At 43.2% G+C, this 18,073-nt stretch overlaps 1 protein-coding gene across 3 annotated transcripts in view; it reads right to left on the bottom strand.

Moving 5' to 3' along the window:
• The window catches only part of LOC121584325 (E3 ubiquitin-protein ligase KCMF1), a 33,430-nt gene extending 15,594 nt beyond the window's left edge, over positions 1 to 17,836 (bottom strand). Inside the window, exons 1-5 of one of the 3 annotated variants that reach the window (XM_041900139.2) lie at positions 17,648 to 17,836; positions 15,049 to 15,216; positions 14,090 to 14,229; positions 8,857 to 8,958; positions 1,900 to 2,065 (exon numbers count right to left, since the gene is read on the bottom strand). In XM_041900139.2, coding sequence (XP_041756073.1) covers positions 1,900 to 2,065; positions 8,857 to 8,958; positions 14,090 to 14,229; positions 15,049 to 15,216; positions 17,648 to 17,663 — 592 coding nt within the window. In that variant the 5' untranslated portion in view covers positions 17,664 to 17,836. Of the gene's footprint in view, positions 1 to 1,899; positions 2,066 to 8,856; positions 8,959 to 14,089; positions 14,230 to 15,048; positions 15,217 to 16,481; positions 17,376 to 17,647 lie in introns of those variants that run through there. The other 2 variants (XM_041900140.2, XM_041900141.2) reach the window with 2 other exon arrangements.
• Positions 17,837 to 18,073: the final 237 nt, after the last annotated feature.

Here is an 18,073-nt window from a genome sequence, read left to right as displayed (position 1 = left end):
TTTATATGGGTTTTATACCAATTTAACATATGTAAAGAGACCATAAATGTCTCAGATTTTGTTTTCTTGGGAAATTATTTGTTGCATTTACAACTCGTCTCCGTCCCATCAACTGATTTCAGCCAGTTTATGGCTGTGAATTGACTGCATTGTTTGAATGGAATGTTGGCATATTGCCAGTTAATTTGAAAATATGTATGGAATCATTTCTCTAAAACTGTCTGGCTAGCTAGCTAACAAACATAAATAATTAATTATAATAATATGCCATTTAGCAGACGCTTTTATCCAAAGCGACTTACAGTCATGCATGCATATACATTTTTGTGTATGGGTGGTCCCGGGGATCGAACCCACTACCTTGGCGTTACAAGCGCCGTGCTCTACCAGCTGAGCTACAGAGGACCACAAACATACAGTGCAGATACATTTACCAGTGTTGTGATTTTTAAGATTTTGTTTAAAACAATGAATGTGAAGAATTGATCTGCAAAGTAGAGGCTTTGAATGACTTTACCAGCCGCTACAGCAGGCTACACACCGCTGCTTGAGTTTAGCGCCATTGTGGTGCATATGACAGACTATTTAATTATCTTCAACTGAAAATCAGAGCGTCAGCAACAATCATGCATGTCATTTCAGTGCATGTCATTTCAGTGCATGTTATTTCAGTGCATGTCATTTCAGTGCACACAGCGCAACCTTCAGAAAGTATTCGTACCCCTTGACTTATTCCACATTTTGTTGTGTCACAGCCTGAATTCAAAACTGATTAAAATATATGTTTTTTTTCTGACCCATTTACACACAATACCCCATAATGACAGTGAAAACATATTTTGAAATGTTTGCAAATTTATAGAAAATGAAAACACAGGAATCTCATTTGCGTAAGTATTCACAACCGAGTCAATACGTGTTAGAATCACCTTTGGCAAGTTTAGTTTTTTGCTCCGACATGCACTGTCAACTGTGGGACCTTGCATAGACAGGTGTGTGCCTTTCCAAATCATGTCCAATTAATTGAATTTACCACAGGTGGATTCCAATGAAGTTGTAGAAACATCTCAAGGATGATCAATGGAAACAGGATGCACCTGAGCTCAATTTCGAGTCTCATAGCAAAGGGTCTGAATACTTATGTAAATAAGGCATTTCTGTAAAAAAAAAAAAAAAGTTTTCGCTTTGTCATTATGGGGTAAAGTCACCATTGGCCTCGTGGTGAAATCCCTTAGCGGTTTCCTTCCCCTCCGGCAACTGCGTTAGGAAGGACAACTGAATCTTTGTAGTGACTGGGTGTATTGATACACCATCCAAAGTGTAATTAATAACTTCACCATGATCAAAGGGATATTCAATGTCTGCTTTTTTTTTTTACCCATCTACCAATAGGTGTCTTTTTTTGCGAGGCATTGGAAAACCTCCCTGGTCTTTGCGTTTGAAATTCACGACTTGACTGAGAGACCTTCCAAAATTATATGTGTGGGGTACTGAGATTAGGTAGTCATTTAAAAAATCATGTTAAACACTATTATTGCACACAGTGTGATTCCATGCAAAATATTATGTTAAGCACATTTGTACTGCTGAACTTATTTAGGCTTGCCATAACAAAGGGGTTGAATACTTATTGACTCAAGACATTTCAGTTTTTCATTTGTAATTAATTTCTACAAATGTCTAAAAACATCCTTCCACTTTGAGTATTGTGTGTAGGCCAGTAATTTAATCCATTTTAAAATTCTGTCAACACAAAATGTGGTAAAAAGTCAAGGGGTGTGAATACTTTCTGAAGGCATTGTAAATAATTAGAGAATACATTTGGGATACATATTTTGTAGAACAGACATGCTTCTGTATTAGGCTGTGTCATCTCCAAACCACCCCCCCTCCCCTTACCTGCTATAGGATCCATGGCCTCCCTGTTGTGGTTGGAGCTCTGTGTAGAGCCCCCCCCGGAGGTTGAGGAGGTGAAGTGCATGTTGGAGCGCCGGGCCCTCTGCCCCCCCAGACCCCGACCCGGGTGGAACATCCGACGAACGTGCCGCACCCCGCTGGACTCATCGTGGAGCAATGCCGTCAAGGAACATCATGGACATGTCAAAAACTCATCATGTAAAGTCTTGGTCCCATGTTTCATGAGCTGAAATAAAACATCCCAGAAATTGTCCATACGCACAAAAAGCTTATTTCTCTCAAATGTTGTGCCCAAATTTGTTTACATCCCTGTTAGTGAGCATTTCTGCTTTGCCAAGATAATCCATCCACCTGACAGGTGTGGCATATCAAGAAGCTGATTAAACAGCATGATCATTACACAGGTGTACCTTGTGCTGGGGACAATAAAAGGCCACTCTAAAATGTGCTGTTTTGTCACACAACACAATGCCACAGATGTCTCAAGTTGAGGGAGCGTGCAATTGGCATGCTGACTGCAGGAACGTCCACAGAGCTGTTGCCAGATAATTCTATGTTAATTTCTCTACCATAAGCCGCCTCCAACCTAATTTTAGAGAATTTGGCAGTACGTCCAACCGGCCTCACAACCGCAGACTACGTGTATTGCGTCGTGAGTGCGAGCGGTTTGCTGATGTTAACGGTGTACCCCCATGGTGGCGGAGGGGTTATAAGCATAAGCTATGGACAACGAACACAATTGCATTTTAACGATGGCAATTTGAATGCACAGAGATACTGTGATGAGATCCTGAGGCCCATTGTCGTGCCATTCATCTGCCGCCATCACCTCATGTTTCAGCATGATAATATATGGCCCCATGTCGCAAGGATCTGTACACAATTCCTAAAAATTTCCCAGTTCTTCCATGGCCTGCATACTCAGACATGTCACCCATTGAACATGTTTGGGATGCTCTGGATCGACGTGTACGACAGCATGTTCCAATTCCTGCCAATATCCAGCAATTTCGCACAACCATTGAAGAGGAGTCGGACAACATTTCACAGGCCACAATCAACAGCCTGATTAACTCTGTGCCAAGGAGATGTGTCGTGCTGCATGAGGCAAATGGTGGTCACACCAGATACTGACTGGTTTTCTGATCCACGCCCCTATTAAAGGTATCTGTGACGAACAGATGCATATCTGTATTCCAGTCATGTGAAATCCATAGATTAGGGTCTAATGAATGTATTTCAATTGACTGACTTCCTTTATATGAACTGTAACTCAGTAAAATCTTTGAAATAGTTGCATGTTGCGTTTTATATTTTTTGTTCAGTATATAAAAACACTCTCCCTCTCCGTCCCCGATCTCAAACACACAACAGGCTAAACTGATACACACACAGTATGTTGTAGTACTCAGTGCTGTCCAGCAGATGGCCCTGTGGTTCCAGTAAGTTTTACACTGACCTTTTGCTTCCCTGAAGGGGGGGTTTCCATTTGTTAGACATGTTACGTAGTAGAATCCCCCTTAGAATTAGATAATTCTATATAATTAATTGCAGTGTAGTCTACACATAAAAGGGTATCAAGTCTCGGAGTTAAGAGTTAACACCTTCAACTTGAAAAAAAAGAAAAAAAAGCAGCAGTTGGACCGTTTGTCCATCTTGAGGCACAGTAGCCAGTATACACTTTCTCAAAATAGCCGGGTAACACAAGAAACCTGTCATTAAATTGACGTTTTTTTCCCCAGAGGAGATCTTAGTTGCGCAAGTTTACATCTAACTAAGATGTTAGGTGCAGCATTTCTCAAATGAAAAACTGTGCATGAAAACGATTTGTCTGTCGTTGAACGACAACAAACGCTTCATTAAAGAATCCCTACTGTTGACCAATGACCGACGAGAAAAGAATTGTGCATGAACAGCCGGGGGGGAAAAAACCCTGACAAAGACCAAAATGAACAAAAACTCCAGGAAATGTCATCATAACATATGCACAAACTGTTTCAGATGGGAAGCATGCGGACGCCTTTAGCGTTAAGACTGTACTGCAGAGAAGACAATCCAATGTATTTTATAAAGCGCTTTTTTTTTTTTTTTTTACATCAGCAGTTGTTACAACGAACGTGCTTCACAGTTACCTGGACTAGACACCGAAGAGCAAAGCAAAGCAGACGCACATTGGGGAAAAACTCCCTATAATGAAGAAACCTAGAGAGGAACCAGGCTCAGAGGGAGGGGGCTTATCCTTTTCTGGAGTAGTAGGCGGAGTGTAAAGGATTTCAAGTATCTGGGTTAGGGTTAGACTGTGTACTGTAGACAGTAGTCTCAGGGTGTTTCTCAATATGAATACTAACGTTTTCCGCACCGAGCACGTTCTCATGAGGAGCGTGGAGAACGCATACATTTAACATTTGAGAAGCACTACGGTGCTACTGCGTTACCTTTTGGGAGTAAATTGCGTCATCAACATGTCGGCTGTTCATCGATGATGGCCTTTTCCTGGACCTCGACTACCCTCTGTAACTAGTGTTATGTGTCAAACATATGTAGATCTGAAAATCTGATTTGGTTTTAATATTCCATTATTGTCAGTAAAGCAATTAAGACTGTTAATCTGTTTGTATTATTTAGCTACATAGAAATGCTGTTAACGAAAGTAGCTAGCTTACTTTAGCAAGAGACAACTCGCGTTTACATTAGCTATATGTATTAGCTTGCGACATATTTAAAACACAAAGTTAACATTAGCATAGATAATGACCCTGGCAACTTGTCTACCAGCAAAAGGTAACTTGCTAGTGCAGTAACGTTAGCTATAGGTTATCCTTCGTCATGATCCATGGTTATTTAGCATGCTGCCCAAGTTAGCTGGCTAGCTAAGCTATCACTCGTCATGATCCATGGCTACTACCCTGGGAAAACATGCCAATGAACATCCAGACAATTCACAGACCCGACAGCTAGGAGGATATCCATCCGGAGGAGGGCAGCTAGACGGCGGCGTCGGGAGGAAGCTAGCTGCGGGTATCTCGTGTATACACACTACCAGTCAGAAGTTCAGATACACCTACTCATTCAACGGTTTTTCTTTATTTTTACATTGTAGAATAATAGTGATTACATCAAAACTATGAAATAACACATAGGGAATCATGTAGTAACCAAAAAAAAGTGTTAAACAAATCAAAATATATTTTATAATTGAGATTCTTCAAATAGCCACCCTTTTCTATGCACACTCTTGGCATTCTCTCAACCAGCTTCACCTGGAATGCATTTCAATTAACAGGTGTGCCTTCTTAAAAGTTACTTTGTGGAAATTATTTCCTTCTTAATGCGTTTCAGCCAATCAGTTGTTGTGACAAGGTAGGGCGGTATACAGAAGATGGTATTTTACCAAATAGGGCTAAGTCCATATTTAGGCAAGAACAGCTCAAATAAGCAAAGAGAAATTACAGTCCATTATTACTTTAAGACATGAAGGTCAGTCAATATGGAACATTTCAAGAACTTTGAAAGTTTCTTCAAGTGCAGTCGCAAAAACCATCAAGCGCTATGATGAAACTGGCTCTCATGAGGACCGCCACAGGAAAGGAAGACCCAGAGTTACCACTGCTGCAGAGGATACGTTCATTAGAGTTACCAGCCTCACAAATTGCAGCCCAAATAAATGCTTCACAGAGTTCAAGTAACAGACATCTCAACATCAACTGTTCAGAGGAGACTGCGTGAATCAGGCCTTCTTGGTCGAATTGCTGCAAAGAAACCACTACTAAAGGACACCAATAAGAAGAAGAGACTTGCTTGGGCCAAGAAACACGAGCAATGGACATTAGACCGGTGGAAATGTGTCCTTTGGTCTGGAGTCCAAATTTGAGATTTTTGGTTCCAACCGCCGTGTCTTTGTAAGTCGTCGTGTGGGTGAACGGATGATCTCCGCATGTGTATTTCCCACCGTAAAGCATGGTGGAGGTGGTGTTATGGTGTGGGGGTACTTTGCTGGTGACACTGTCTGTGATTTATTTAGAATTCAAGGCACACTTAACCAGCTTGGCTACCACAGCATTCTGCAACGATACGCCATCCCATCTGGTTTGGGCTTAGTGGGACTATCATTTGTTTTTCAACAGGACAATGACCCAACACACCTCCAGGCTGTGTAAGGGCTATTTTACCAAGAAGGAGAGTGATGGAGTGCTGCATCAGATGACCTGGCCTCCACAATCCTCCGACCTCACCCCAATTGAGATGGTTTGGGATGAGTCGGACTGCAGAGTGAAGGAAAAGCAGCCAACAAGTGCTCAGCATATGTGGGAACTCCTTCAAGACTGTTGGAAAAGCATTCCAGGTGAAGCTGTTTGAGAGAATGCCAAGAGTGTGCAAAGCTGTCATCAAGGCAAAGTGTGGCTATTTGAAGAACCTCAAACATAAAATATATTTTGATTTGTTTAACACTTTTTTGGTTACTACATGATTCCATATGTGTTATTTCATAGTTTTGATGTCTTCACTATTATTCTACAATGTAGAAAATAGTAAAAATAAAGAAAAACCCTTGAATGACTAGGTGTTCTAAAAAAACTTTTGACCGGTAGTGAGTGAGTGAGTGAGTGAGTGTGTACACTACCGTTCAAAAGTTTGGGGTCACTTAGAAATGTCCTTGTTTTTGAAAGAAAAGCAATTTTTTTGTCCATTAAAATAACATCAAATTGATCAGAAATACAGTGTAGACATTGTTAATGTTGTAAATGGCTATTGTAGCTGGAAACGGCTGATTTTTTATGGAATATCTACATAGGTGGTCCTCTGTAGCTCAGCTGGTAGAGCACGGCGCTTGTAACGCCAAGGTAGTGGGTTCGATCCCCGGGACCACCCATACACAAAAAAAAATGTATGCACGCATGACTAAGTCGCTTTGGATAAAAGCGTCTGCTAAATGGCATATTATATTATGCGGACAGAGGCCCGTTATCAGCAACCATCAGTCCTGTGTTCCAATGGCACATTGTGTTTGCTAATCCAAGTTTATCATTTTAAAAAGGCTAATTGATCATTAGAAAACCCTTTTGCAATTATGTTAGCACAGCTGAAAACTGTTGTGCTGATTTAAAGAAGCAATAAAACTGGCCTTCTTGAGACTAGTTGAGTATCTGGAGCATCAGCAATTGTGGGTTCGATTACAGAATCAAAATGGCCAGAAACAAATAACTTTCTTCTGAAACTCGTCAGTCTATTCTTGTTCTGAGAAATGAAGGCTATTCCATGCGAGAAATTGCCAAGAAACTGAAGATCTCATACAACGCTCTGTACTACTCCCTTCACAGAACAGCGCAAACTGTCTCTAACCAGAATAGAAAGAGGAGTGGGAGGCCCCGGTGCACAACTGAGCAAGAGGACAAATACATTAGTGTCTAGTTTGAGAAACAGACGCCTCACAGGTCCTCAACTGGCAGCTTCATTAAATAGTACCCGCAAAACACCAGTCTCAATGTCAACAGTGAAGAGGCGACTCCGGGATGCTGACCTTCTAGGCAGAGTTGCAAAGAAAAAGCCATCTCTGAGACTGGCCAATAAAAATAAAATATTTAGATGGGCAAAAAAACACACTGGACAGAGGAAGATTGGAAAAAAGTGTTATGGACAGACGAAGTTTGAGGTTTTCGGATCACAAAGAAGAACATTTGTGAGACGCAGTCCAAATGAAAAGATGCTGGAGGAGTGCTTGATGCCATCTGTCAAGCATGGTGGAGGCAATGTGATGGTCTGGGGGTGCTTTGGTGGTGGTAAAGTGGAAGATTTGTACAGGGTAAAAGGGATCTTGAAAAAGGAAGGCTATCACTCCATTTTGCAACGCCATGCCATACCCTGTGGACAGCACTTGATTGGAGCCAACTTCCTCCTACAACAGGACAACGACCCAAAGCACAGCTCCAAACTATGCAAGAACTATTTAGGGAAGAAGCAGCTGGTATTCTGTCTATAATGGAGTGGCCAGCACAGTCACCGGATCTCAACCCTATTGAGCTGTTGTGGGAGCAGCTTGACCGTATGGTACGTAAGAAGTGCCCATCAAGCCAATCCAACTTGTGGGAGGTGCTTCAGGAAGCATGGGGTGAAATCTCTTCAGATTACCTCAACAAATTGACAACTAGAATGGCAAAGGTCTGCAAGGCTGTAATTGCTGTAAATGGAGGATTCTTTGACGAAAGCAAAGTTGGAAGGACATAATTATTATTTCAATTAAAAATCATTATTTCTAACCTTGTCAATGACTACATATCCTATGCATTTTGCTATATTTCCTATTCAAACTCATTTCATGTATGTTTTCATGAAAAACAAGGACATTTCTAAGTGACCCCAAACTTTTGAACGGTAGTATATATATATATATCGTGACTTCAGGTGATCAGTTGTGGTTTGCTGATATTATCACCTCTCTGTCAGATTACATTTTTGGAAGTGAGAGGAGGGGAGTCGGGACTCTGTGGTTAGCTAGCTAGCTAGCCCTATTGACCTACTATGGGGTTGCGATCTATGCACACTCCAGTGGGTATTGTAGGCAGGTAAACATGCCAAAATTAACAATGTATTTATTAACGTATCAAGATACATTATTGTAGTCAGGTAAGATATGAGATGTGAATGGGCAACATTTCATTCAGAAGTCAGATTATTTTCTCTCGCTTCAGCCCAAAACAATGCTCAGCACTGATTGAGAAATTTTACATCGTTTCTTACGTGTTTGCGTCACATTTATGTCCATGCTTTTCATTGAAGCTTGCATTGATGCATGCTTCGAAATGTGTACAAGCGGAGTACGCATCTGAGAAGTGCCTTCAGTGCTCCGTTTCGCATACTTTGATTTGGACTCATTCTTCGACCGATGCATCCTCGGAGCACGGTAGTATGCATATTGAGAAACGCCCTGAGTGTAAAGGATATCAAGTCTCTGGGTGCTCTGTGTTCTAGTGTAAGATGAGCAGCAAAGTCGTCCGTCACGTGATTAGGGTCTCCGCCAGGCAGCGCAGCACATATTGGACAGATCTGGAGAGAGAGAGAGAACAAAGGGTTGGAACCTCAATTATTTTCCAATCGTTTAGTTCTGAACATAACCTTTTTTTTTTTTTTTTTTTTCATGTTCCACTGTTCTGACCAGCAAAATAATGTTCTGAACCGGTACGAACCGGGGAAAAAAAAGTAACGGTTTAGATAATTCCTTTTAAAAATTCAGATTTGATTTATTTATTTTTCCATTTACCTAGACATTAAATGACCTACCAATCAGTGCGGATAGAGCAGCTTGCTATGGAGCGGGCAAGATGTTTACATGCATTGGACAGACAAGTGTCGGGCGCGAGATGCGAATGAAATTTTGCGGGTGGGAAGTGAGCGAGAGAGAGTGGAGGAGAAGGCGCAGGGCATCTTGTTATGACATGCATTATCTGAATTAGGCCAAAATAATTATACCAACGGAAGGAACTTTGAACTTCAAAGAGTTGGCTTAACAAGCTTGAGTGTACAGAGCGCCACCAGAGTAAAAATAAAATACCTTTTTTGTAGTTAATAAATCACCCTTCACTCTAGGGATGGTGCCAGGTTTCCTCCAGATGTGACGTTTGACATTCAGGCCAAAGAGTTCAATCTTGGTTTCATCAGACCAGAGAATCTTGTTTCTCATTGATTGACATCATTTGAGTCAATTGGAGGTGTACCTGTGGATGTATTTCAAGGCCTACCTTCAAACTCAGTGCCTCTTTGCTTGACATCATGGGAAAATCAAAAGAAATCAGCCAATACCTCTGAAAAAAAATTGTAGACCTCCACAAGTCTGGTTCATCCTTGGGAGCAATTTCCAAACGCCTGAAGGTACCACGTTCATCTGTACAAACAATAGTACGCAAGTATTAACACCATGGGACCACACAGCCTTCATACCGCTCAGGAAGGAGACGCGTTCTGTCTCCTAGAGATGAACGTACTTTGGTACGAAAAGTGCAAATCAATCCCAGAACAACAGCAAAGGATCTTGTGAAGATGCTGGAGGAAACAGGTACAAAAGTATATATCCACAGTAAAACGAGCCCTATATCGACATAACCTGAATGGCCGCTCAGCAAGGAAGAAGCCACTGCTCCAAAACCACCATAAAAAAGCAAAGATCTTACTTTTTTGAGAAATGTCCTCTGGTCTGATGAAACAAAAATAGAACTGTTTGGCAATAATGACCATCGTTATGTTTGGAGGAAAAATGGGAAAGCTTGCAAGCCGAAGAACACCATCCCAACCATGAAGCACGGGGGTGGCAGCATCATGCTGTGGGGGTGATTTGCTGCAGGAGGGACTGGTGCACTTCACAAAATAGATGGCATCATGAGGAAGGAAAATTATGTGGATATATTGAAGCAACATCTCAAGACATCAGTCAGGAAGTTAAAGCTTGGTCGCAAATGGGTCTTCCAAATGGACAATGACACCAAGCATACTTCCAAAGTTGCGGCAAAATGACTTAAGGACAACAAAATCAAGGTATTGGAGTGGCCATCAATCCTATAGAAAATTTGTGGGCAGAACTGAAAAAGTGTGCGCGAGCAAGGAGGCCTACAAACCTGACTCAGTTACACCAGCTCTGTCAGGAGGAATGGGCCAAAATTCACCCAACTTATTGTGGGAAGCTTGTGGAAGGCTACCCGAAACGTTTGACCCAAGTTAAACAATTTAAAGGCAATGCTACCAAATACTAATTGAGTGTATTTAAACTTCTGACCCACTGGGAATGTTCTGAAAGAAATAAAAGCTGAAATAAATCATTCTCTCTACTATTATTCTGACATTTCACATTCTTAAAATAAAGTGGTGATCCTAACTGACCTAAGACAGGGAATTTTTTATAGGATTAAATGTCAGGAATTGTGAAAAACTGAGTTTAAATGTATTTGGCTAAGGTGTATGTAAACTTCAGACTTCAACTGTATGTAATTGGGCATTGATACACTAACAATCAAGGCAAACAATTCACACAATGAAGTTATGAAACAATGAATGTGCACAAATTGGCAAGAGATCACATTCTGGAGAGACGTGCGTTGTGCAGTTTAGCCACACCCCCCTTCTTCTTGGACCGCGCCTCCACAAGAGTAGCTCACTGCAAATCAGACAGGTGTCTCTCGTGTGCTATCACACACACACACACACACACACACGTAGACACACACACACACACACACACGTAGACACACACACACACACACACACACACACACACACACACACACACACACAGCGCCTTCGGAAAGTATTCAGACCCCCTTGACTTTTTACACTTTGTTACGTTACAGCCTTACTCTAAAATCGATTAAATAAATACAAAATCCTCAGCAATCTACACACAATACCCCATAATGACAAAGCGAACAGGTTTTTAGAAATTATTGCCAATTTATTAAAATGAAAAAACATAAATACCTTATTTACATAAGTATTCAGACCCTTTGCTATGATACTCAAAATTGAGCTCAGGTGCATCCTGTTTCCAATGATCATCCTTGAGATGTTTCTACAATTTGATTGGAGTCCACGTGTGGTAAATTCAATTGATTGGACATGATTTGGAAAGGCACATACCTGTCTATATAAAAGGTCCCACAGTTGACAGTGCATGTCAGAGCAAAAACCAAGCCATGAGGTTGAAGGAATTGTCCGTAGAGCTCCGAGACAGGATTGTGTCGAGGCACAGATCTGGGGAAGGGTACCAAAACATTTCTGCAGCATTGAAGGTCGCCAAGAACACAGTGGCCTCCATCATTCTTAAATGGAATAAGTTTGGAACCACCAAGACTCTTCCTAGAGCTGGCCGCCCAGCCAAACTGAGCAATCGGGGGAGAAGGGCCTTGGTCAGGGAGGTGACCAAGAACCCGATGGTCACTCTGACAGAGCTCCAGAGTTCCTCTGTGGAGATGGGAGAACCTTCCAGAAGGACAACCATCTCTGCAGCACTCCACCAATCAGGCCTTTATAATAGAGTGGCCAGACGGATGCCACTCCTCAGTAAAAGGCACATGACAGCCCACTTGGAGTTTGCCAAAAGGCACCTAAAGACTCTCAAACCATGAGAAACAAGAGTCTCTGGTCTGATGAAACCAAGATTCAACTCATTGACCTGAATGCCAAGCGTCACGTCTGGAGGAAACCTGGCACCATCCCTACGGATAAGCATGGTGGTGGCAGCATCATGCTGTGGGGATGTTTTTCAGCGGCAGGGACTGGGAGACTAGTCAGGATCGAGGGAAAGATGAATGGAGCAAAGTACAGAGAGATCCTTGATGAAAACCTGCTCCAGAGCGCTCAGCACCTCAGACTGGGGCAAAGGTTTACCTTCCAACAGGACAACCACCCTAAGCACACAGCCAAGACAACGCAGGAGTTGCTTCGGGACAAGTTTCTGAATACCCTTGAGTGGCCCAGCCAGAGCCCGGACTTGAACCCGATCAAGTATCTCTGGAGAGATATGAAAATAGCTGTGCAGCAACGCTCCCCAGCCAACATGACAGAGCTTGAGAGGATCTGCAGAGAAGAATGGGAGAAACTCCCCAAATACAGGTGTGCCAAGCTTGTAGCGTCATACCCAAGAAGACTCGAGGCTGTAATCACTGCCAAAGGTGCTTCAACAAAGTACTGAGTAAAGTGTCTGAATACTTATGTATGTAAATGTAACATTTCGGTTTTTCATTTTTAACAAACTTGTTTTTGCTTTGTCATTATGGGGTATTGTGTGTCGATTGATGAGGGAAAAAATACAATTCAATCAATTTTAGAATAAGGCTGTAACCTAACAAAATGTGGAAAAGGTCAAGGGGTCTGAATACTTTCCGAAGGCACTAAAAAATACACACACACACACACACACACACACACACACACACACATACATACATACATACATACATACATACATATATATATATATATGCTAGTGCTCGACCCAAAAAAATCTTGGTCGACCAACAGCATATCGACCAGTCGATTAATTGGGGTCAGCCCTAACCCACACACAGGCAGAGATTTTCAGCTAGCAGGCAGACAGACACCGGAATACGTTTCTGAGTGACAGAGTGAGGCCTTTGCATAGGCGTCTTGTCGCGCTTGTTTTTGTGGGACAAAAAAAAATTCCCGGAACGTAAGTGAACGTTGTTAACCGGTTCCCATGCTTTTAAAATAACGGTTCTGTTCTGGAACAGTACGGATCACTTCCCGGTTTTGATTCTGTGCCTCGAAAATGTTCGTTCTTTTCCGGTACTGTTCCATGTATCGGTACTGTTCCATGAATCGGTTCCAACCCCTGGAGAGAACACACGGCCATCTGAGCATGCTCCACATCAAATGCATTTGAAAACACTTCACAGCCAGACTTGTCTTTTTGGATGCTGTTCGTTTTACGGAACATGGCCTCCATTGCTTTGGGGACATTTTGCACCTCCCTCCTGCCTGGAAAGAATCTAGAGGAAACACTGACGTCTCTTTTCCACTGCAGGGATTTACACCGGTGCTTGGGCCTAAAGACTCACTCATGTTTTCATGGCTAAGACCGGGGCCCCAAAAAAGGTAGTGGTCCACTCACCACCTCTGAGGTCTCTGTGTGCTCTGCAGCCACGTGGTCCTGTAGAGACGTCTCTGTGTTCTTATATAATACTATACAGTAATATACCCAGTGTACAAAACATTAGGAACACCTTCCTAATATTGAGTTGCACCCCCTTTTGCCCTCAGAACAGCCTCAACAGCCCATGTTGACTCCAATGCTTCCCACAGTTGTGTCAAGTTGGCTGGATGTCCTTTGGGTGGTGGACCATTCTTGATACACACGGGAAACTGTTGAGCGTGAAAATAACTGCAACGCTACTGGGTTTGACACAAACCGGTGCGCCTGGCACCTACTACCATACCCCGTTCAAAGACACTTAAATGTTTTGTCTTGCCCATTCACCCTCTGAATGGCACACATACACAATCCATGTCTCAACTGTCTCAAGGCTTAAAAATCCTTCTTCAACCTGTCTCCTCCCATTCATCTACACTGATTGAAGTGGATTTAACAAGTGACATCAATAAGGGATCATAGCTTTCACCTGGTCAGGCTGTCATGGAAAGAGCCAGTGTTCCTAATGTTTTGTATACTCACCACCTCTGAGGAGGTCTCTGTGTGCTCTGCAGTCACGTGCTCCTGGAGAGACGTCTCCGTATAGCCCATCCTGCCACAGGAGGGACAGGTGAAAGCCTGGGGCTGCTCCACCGAGAAGGCCTCTCCCCCATAATACAGGTCTGGAAGGAAAGAGGACAGGGTTAGACTGGATGGAACAGTAGTGGTTAGGGAGTAGGGGACAGGGTTAGACAGGATGGAACAGTAGTGGTTAGGGAGTAGGGGACAGGTTTAGACAGGATAGAACAGTAGTGGTTATGGAGTAGGGGACAGGGTTAGACAGGATAGAACAGTAGTGGTTAGGGAGTAGGGGACAGGGTTAGACAGGATGGAACAGTAGTGTTTAGGGAGTAGGGGACAGGGTTAGACAGGATGGAACAGTAGTGGTTAGGGAGTAGGGGACAGGGTTAGACAGGATGGAACAGTAGTGGTTAGGGAGTAGGGGACAGGGTTAGACAGGATGGAACAGCAGAGGTTAGGGAGTAGGGGACAGGGTTAGACAGGATGGAACAGTAGTGGTTAGGGAGTAGGGGACAGGATTAGACAGGATGGAACAGCAGAGGGAGTAGGGGACAGGGTTAGACAGGATGGAACAGTAGTGGTTAGGGAGTAGGGGACAGGGTTAGACAGGATAGAACAGTAGTGGTTAGGGAGTAGGGGACAGGTTTAGACAGGATAGAACAGTAGTGGTTAGGGAGTAGGGGACAGGGTTAGACAGGATGGAAAAGATCTCTGGAAGGACAGAGGACAGTGAATCAGCGCAGGCAGAATCATCGCTCAGGGTGTGTAGTTGTGGTGTTTGTCGTCTGGTTAAAGTGTGTGGTTGTATTAGCTATGCATGTGCTGAAGTCGACCCTGGTTAGTATGCAGTGCAGTGTGACTTGTGGCGTGTAGTTGTGATGCGCGTGTAGTTGTGTAAGTGTGTGTGTGTGTGTACGTACCGAAGTCGACCCTGGTTAGCATGCACTGCATGGCGTGCTCTGCCGTGTGTATTGTGGTGGTGGCTCCGCCCTCGTAGCACGACGCACACAGGTCGTAGTCGTAGCAAATTAAACACTTGTACCGCCGCCCCCGGAAGTTCCCTTTCAAACACGCGTCGCAGCTCACACCTGGGGAAGGATACAACAGAAACAGGACGTTGGTCAAACCCCACAACACGCACGGCAGTCTGGGTATACAACACACTGACAGGGTATTGGTCAAACCCCACAACACACACAGACAGGGTATTGGTCAAACCCCACAACACACACAGACAGGGTATTGGTCAAACCCCACAACACACACAGACAGGGTATTGGTCAAACCCCACAACACACACAGACAGGGTATTGGTCAAACCCCACAACACACACGGCAGTCTGGGTATACAACACACAGACAGGGTATTGGTCAAACCCCACAACACACACAGACAGGGTATTGGTCAAACCCCACAACACACACAGACAGGGTATTGGTCAAACCCCACAACACACACGGCAGTCTGGGTATACAACACACAGACAGGGTATTGGTCAAACCCCACAACACCCACGGCAGTCTGGGTATAAAACACACTGACAGGGTATTGGTCAAACCCCACAACACACACAGACAGGGTATTGGTCAAACCCCACAACACGCACGGCAGTCTGGGTATAAAACACACTGACAGGGTATTGGTCAAACCCCACAACACACACAGACAGGGTATTGGTCAAACCCCACAACACACACAGCAGTCTGGGTATAAAACACACTGACAGGGTATTGGTCAAACCCCACAACACACACAGACAGGGTATTGGTCAAACCCCACAACACACACAGCAGGCCTACATGTTGCATAATGTATCCATCCTAACTAGCCACCATGATATACAACCAACATCTTGACATAACACTTAACATACCCTATTACACAGACACAGCAGTTTCACATTTCCAGTGTCCACGTCAGTAATCAAAAGAGAGAACACTATTTGCCAACATAGCTACAATGCCAGTGCAGGACTGATGGCCCTCGTTATGAAAGACTGGAGTAGTCTGGCATGCATTTGAAAAATACTATTACCCAGCTAGCTATGTGGACCTCCAACTTTTGACAGCAGGAAATTGATTGACTACAACAGTCTTGCTAAAAACCAGCTACCCGTAGCGGCGTTGGTAGAAAGCAGATGTTTCTGTTTTTCTTGTGGGGACTCTGCTCAGGCGTAGGTTAGGTTAAAAGCTAGCTAGCTGGCTCAGCAAGCCAACACTCCCAAACATAGCCTGGAAACCCAACGTTGAATTTCTTTGAATTCTACGTCGGGGCATAAATGAGCGTTTGGAAAACTTTCCTCTCACGACCTCTACAAGCCAGAATGTTGAATAAAATTATATTTGAACGTACTTTACCAGTTGTCTGTGCGGTTGGTCCTTTTGTAGGTCAGCTTCTGAATGACAGAGACAAACCAATGATATTCCCATGTGCATCCGCGTCATGTCTTCCTCTGGCATTTCACTGCTTGTTTCTAGCCTAAAGCATGATCGGTATAAACAATCGCGAATTATAAAAATCTAAAATGTACCCCTCAAAACAAACAAGGTCCCTTGCCACCCAACGAAACATTGTGCCCCCTCGGTTGGGGACCCCTGCTTCAGGTGATAGAAATCTGAACAGCACTCCCAGCACTTTGAAAAGTTTGTAATTATACTTTTCTGTGGACATTGTGCATCTCATTCCTACCTGCAAAAACAGGTAAAGTAAGTTCAAATATCATTTGATTCAACATTCTGTCTTGTAAAAGGTCGTGAGAGGAAACTTTCCTAATCCGCACTCAATGATGCCCGGCGTTGAATCTAACGTCGGATCTCCAGGCTACGCCAAATACAGCTTGTCAACATACTGTAGCTAACTCGCAGAGGTCAGAACTGATCCAGCAAGGTTGTCCATTATCTGCTTTAGAAACCAATCAAATAATTTGACTTGTACATTATGGTGGTAGATTTTTAACACGCTAAATTGGTTACAGGGCCTCGTCCATCGCCAATTTGATGACAGTCCATTCCCTTAACAACTTGTGTGTGACGTTAACAAGGTTAGATGGGAAAGGGAAACCGAGCAAGCTAGTGATGTGTTGACAGCCACGATAGTGTCGAATACATTTCAATTTGTAATGGTTTGCCGTACCTAAGCCTAGTAAACTAGCTAGCTAACTTCAGGTTTAAATGATAGTTAGTTAACTAACTTAGCAAGTCAACTAACGCTAGCTAACTAGTTACTGTAGTAGCTGGCTGGCTACCGTGCGAACTAGTTAGCTAGCTAACTAACTAACTTAACTCGGGAAAATATTAACTGCTTTCTTGTGCAGTGTCCTTACGTCCAACTACCAGTCTTCCTTTGTTGGAAAGCTGTTTAGCTAGCTACAGAAGCTCAGGGGCTGGATAAAGTGGTAAAATGTAAAGGGGTCCGCCATCATGCAGTTCAATATAAACACATGAACACCCTCCATGTCGCTAACCGGCAGCTATCGCAACCGCTTCGCCCGGGTCTCTTTGTGCGAGTTAACTTCTTACCTTCATGACGGGACATCCTATGGGCTTACTCTAGCTTGAACCACGCAATTAATATCGTATGAGAAGAGAAGCCGGGCCTGGCTGTCCCTGGCCTCCTCCCGCATCAAGGGGTCCGGTCTGGCACCGTGTGTGTCGTCAACAGCATCAGCCTGAGAAACAATAGCGGAATCGGCGGTTCGATTTCAAAATAAAAGTGACACATTTGAAACTAATGCATTTATTAAGGGCTTTCTGTATGGTTGTCGAATGTTGGTGGGGCATATTAACCTCTTTTAATTATATTAACTGAATTACTATGATCAATATTTGTATTATGTTGTATTTATATATTGTGTATATGCAGGGGTCCCTTGTAAAAGAGAGCTACATTTCAATGGGACTCCCTGTTGAAATAAAGGTGAAATAAAAAAAATCTAGTAGTTTTTC

This window comes from Coregonus clupeaformis, chromosome 16 (assembly GCF_020615455.1).
Source record: "Coregonus clupeaformis isolate EN_2021a chromosome 16, ASM2061545v1, whole genome shotgun sequence".
In the NCBI taxonomy this organism is placed as follows: Eukaryota; Metazoa; Chordata; class Actinopteri; order Salmoniformes; family Salmonidae; genus Coregonus; species Coregonus clupeaformis.
The sequence above is the reverse complement of the archived record's forward strand: the minus strand, read 5'-3'. Positions and strand labels throughout refer to the sequence as shown.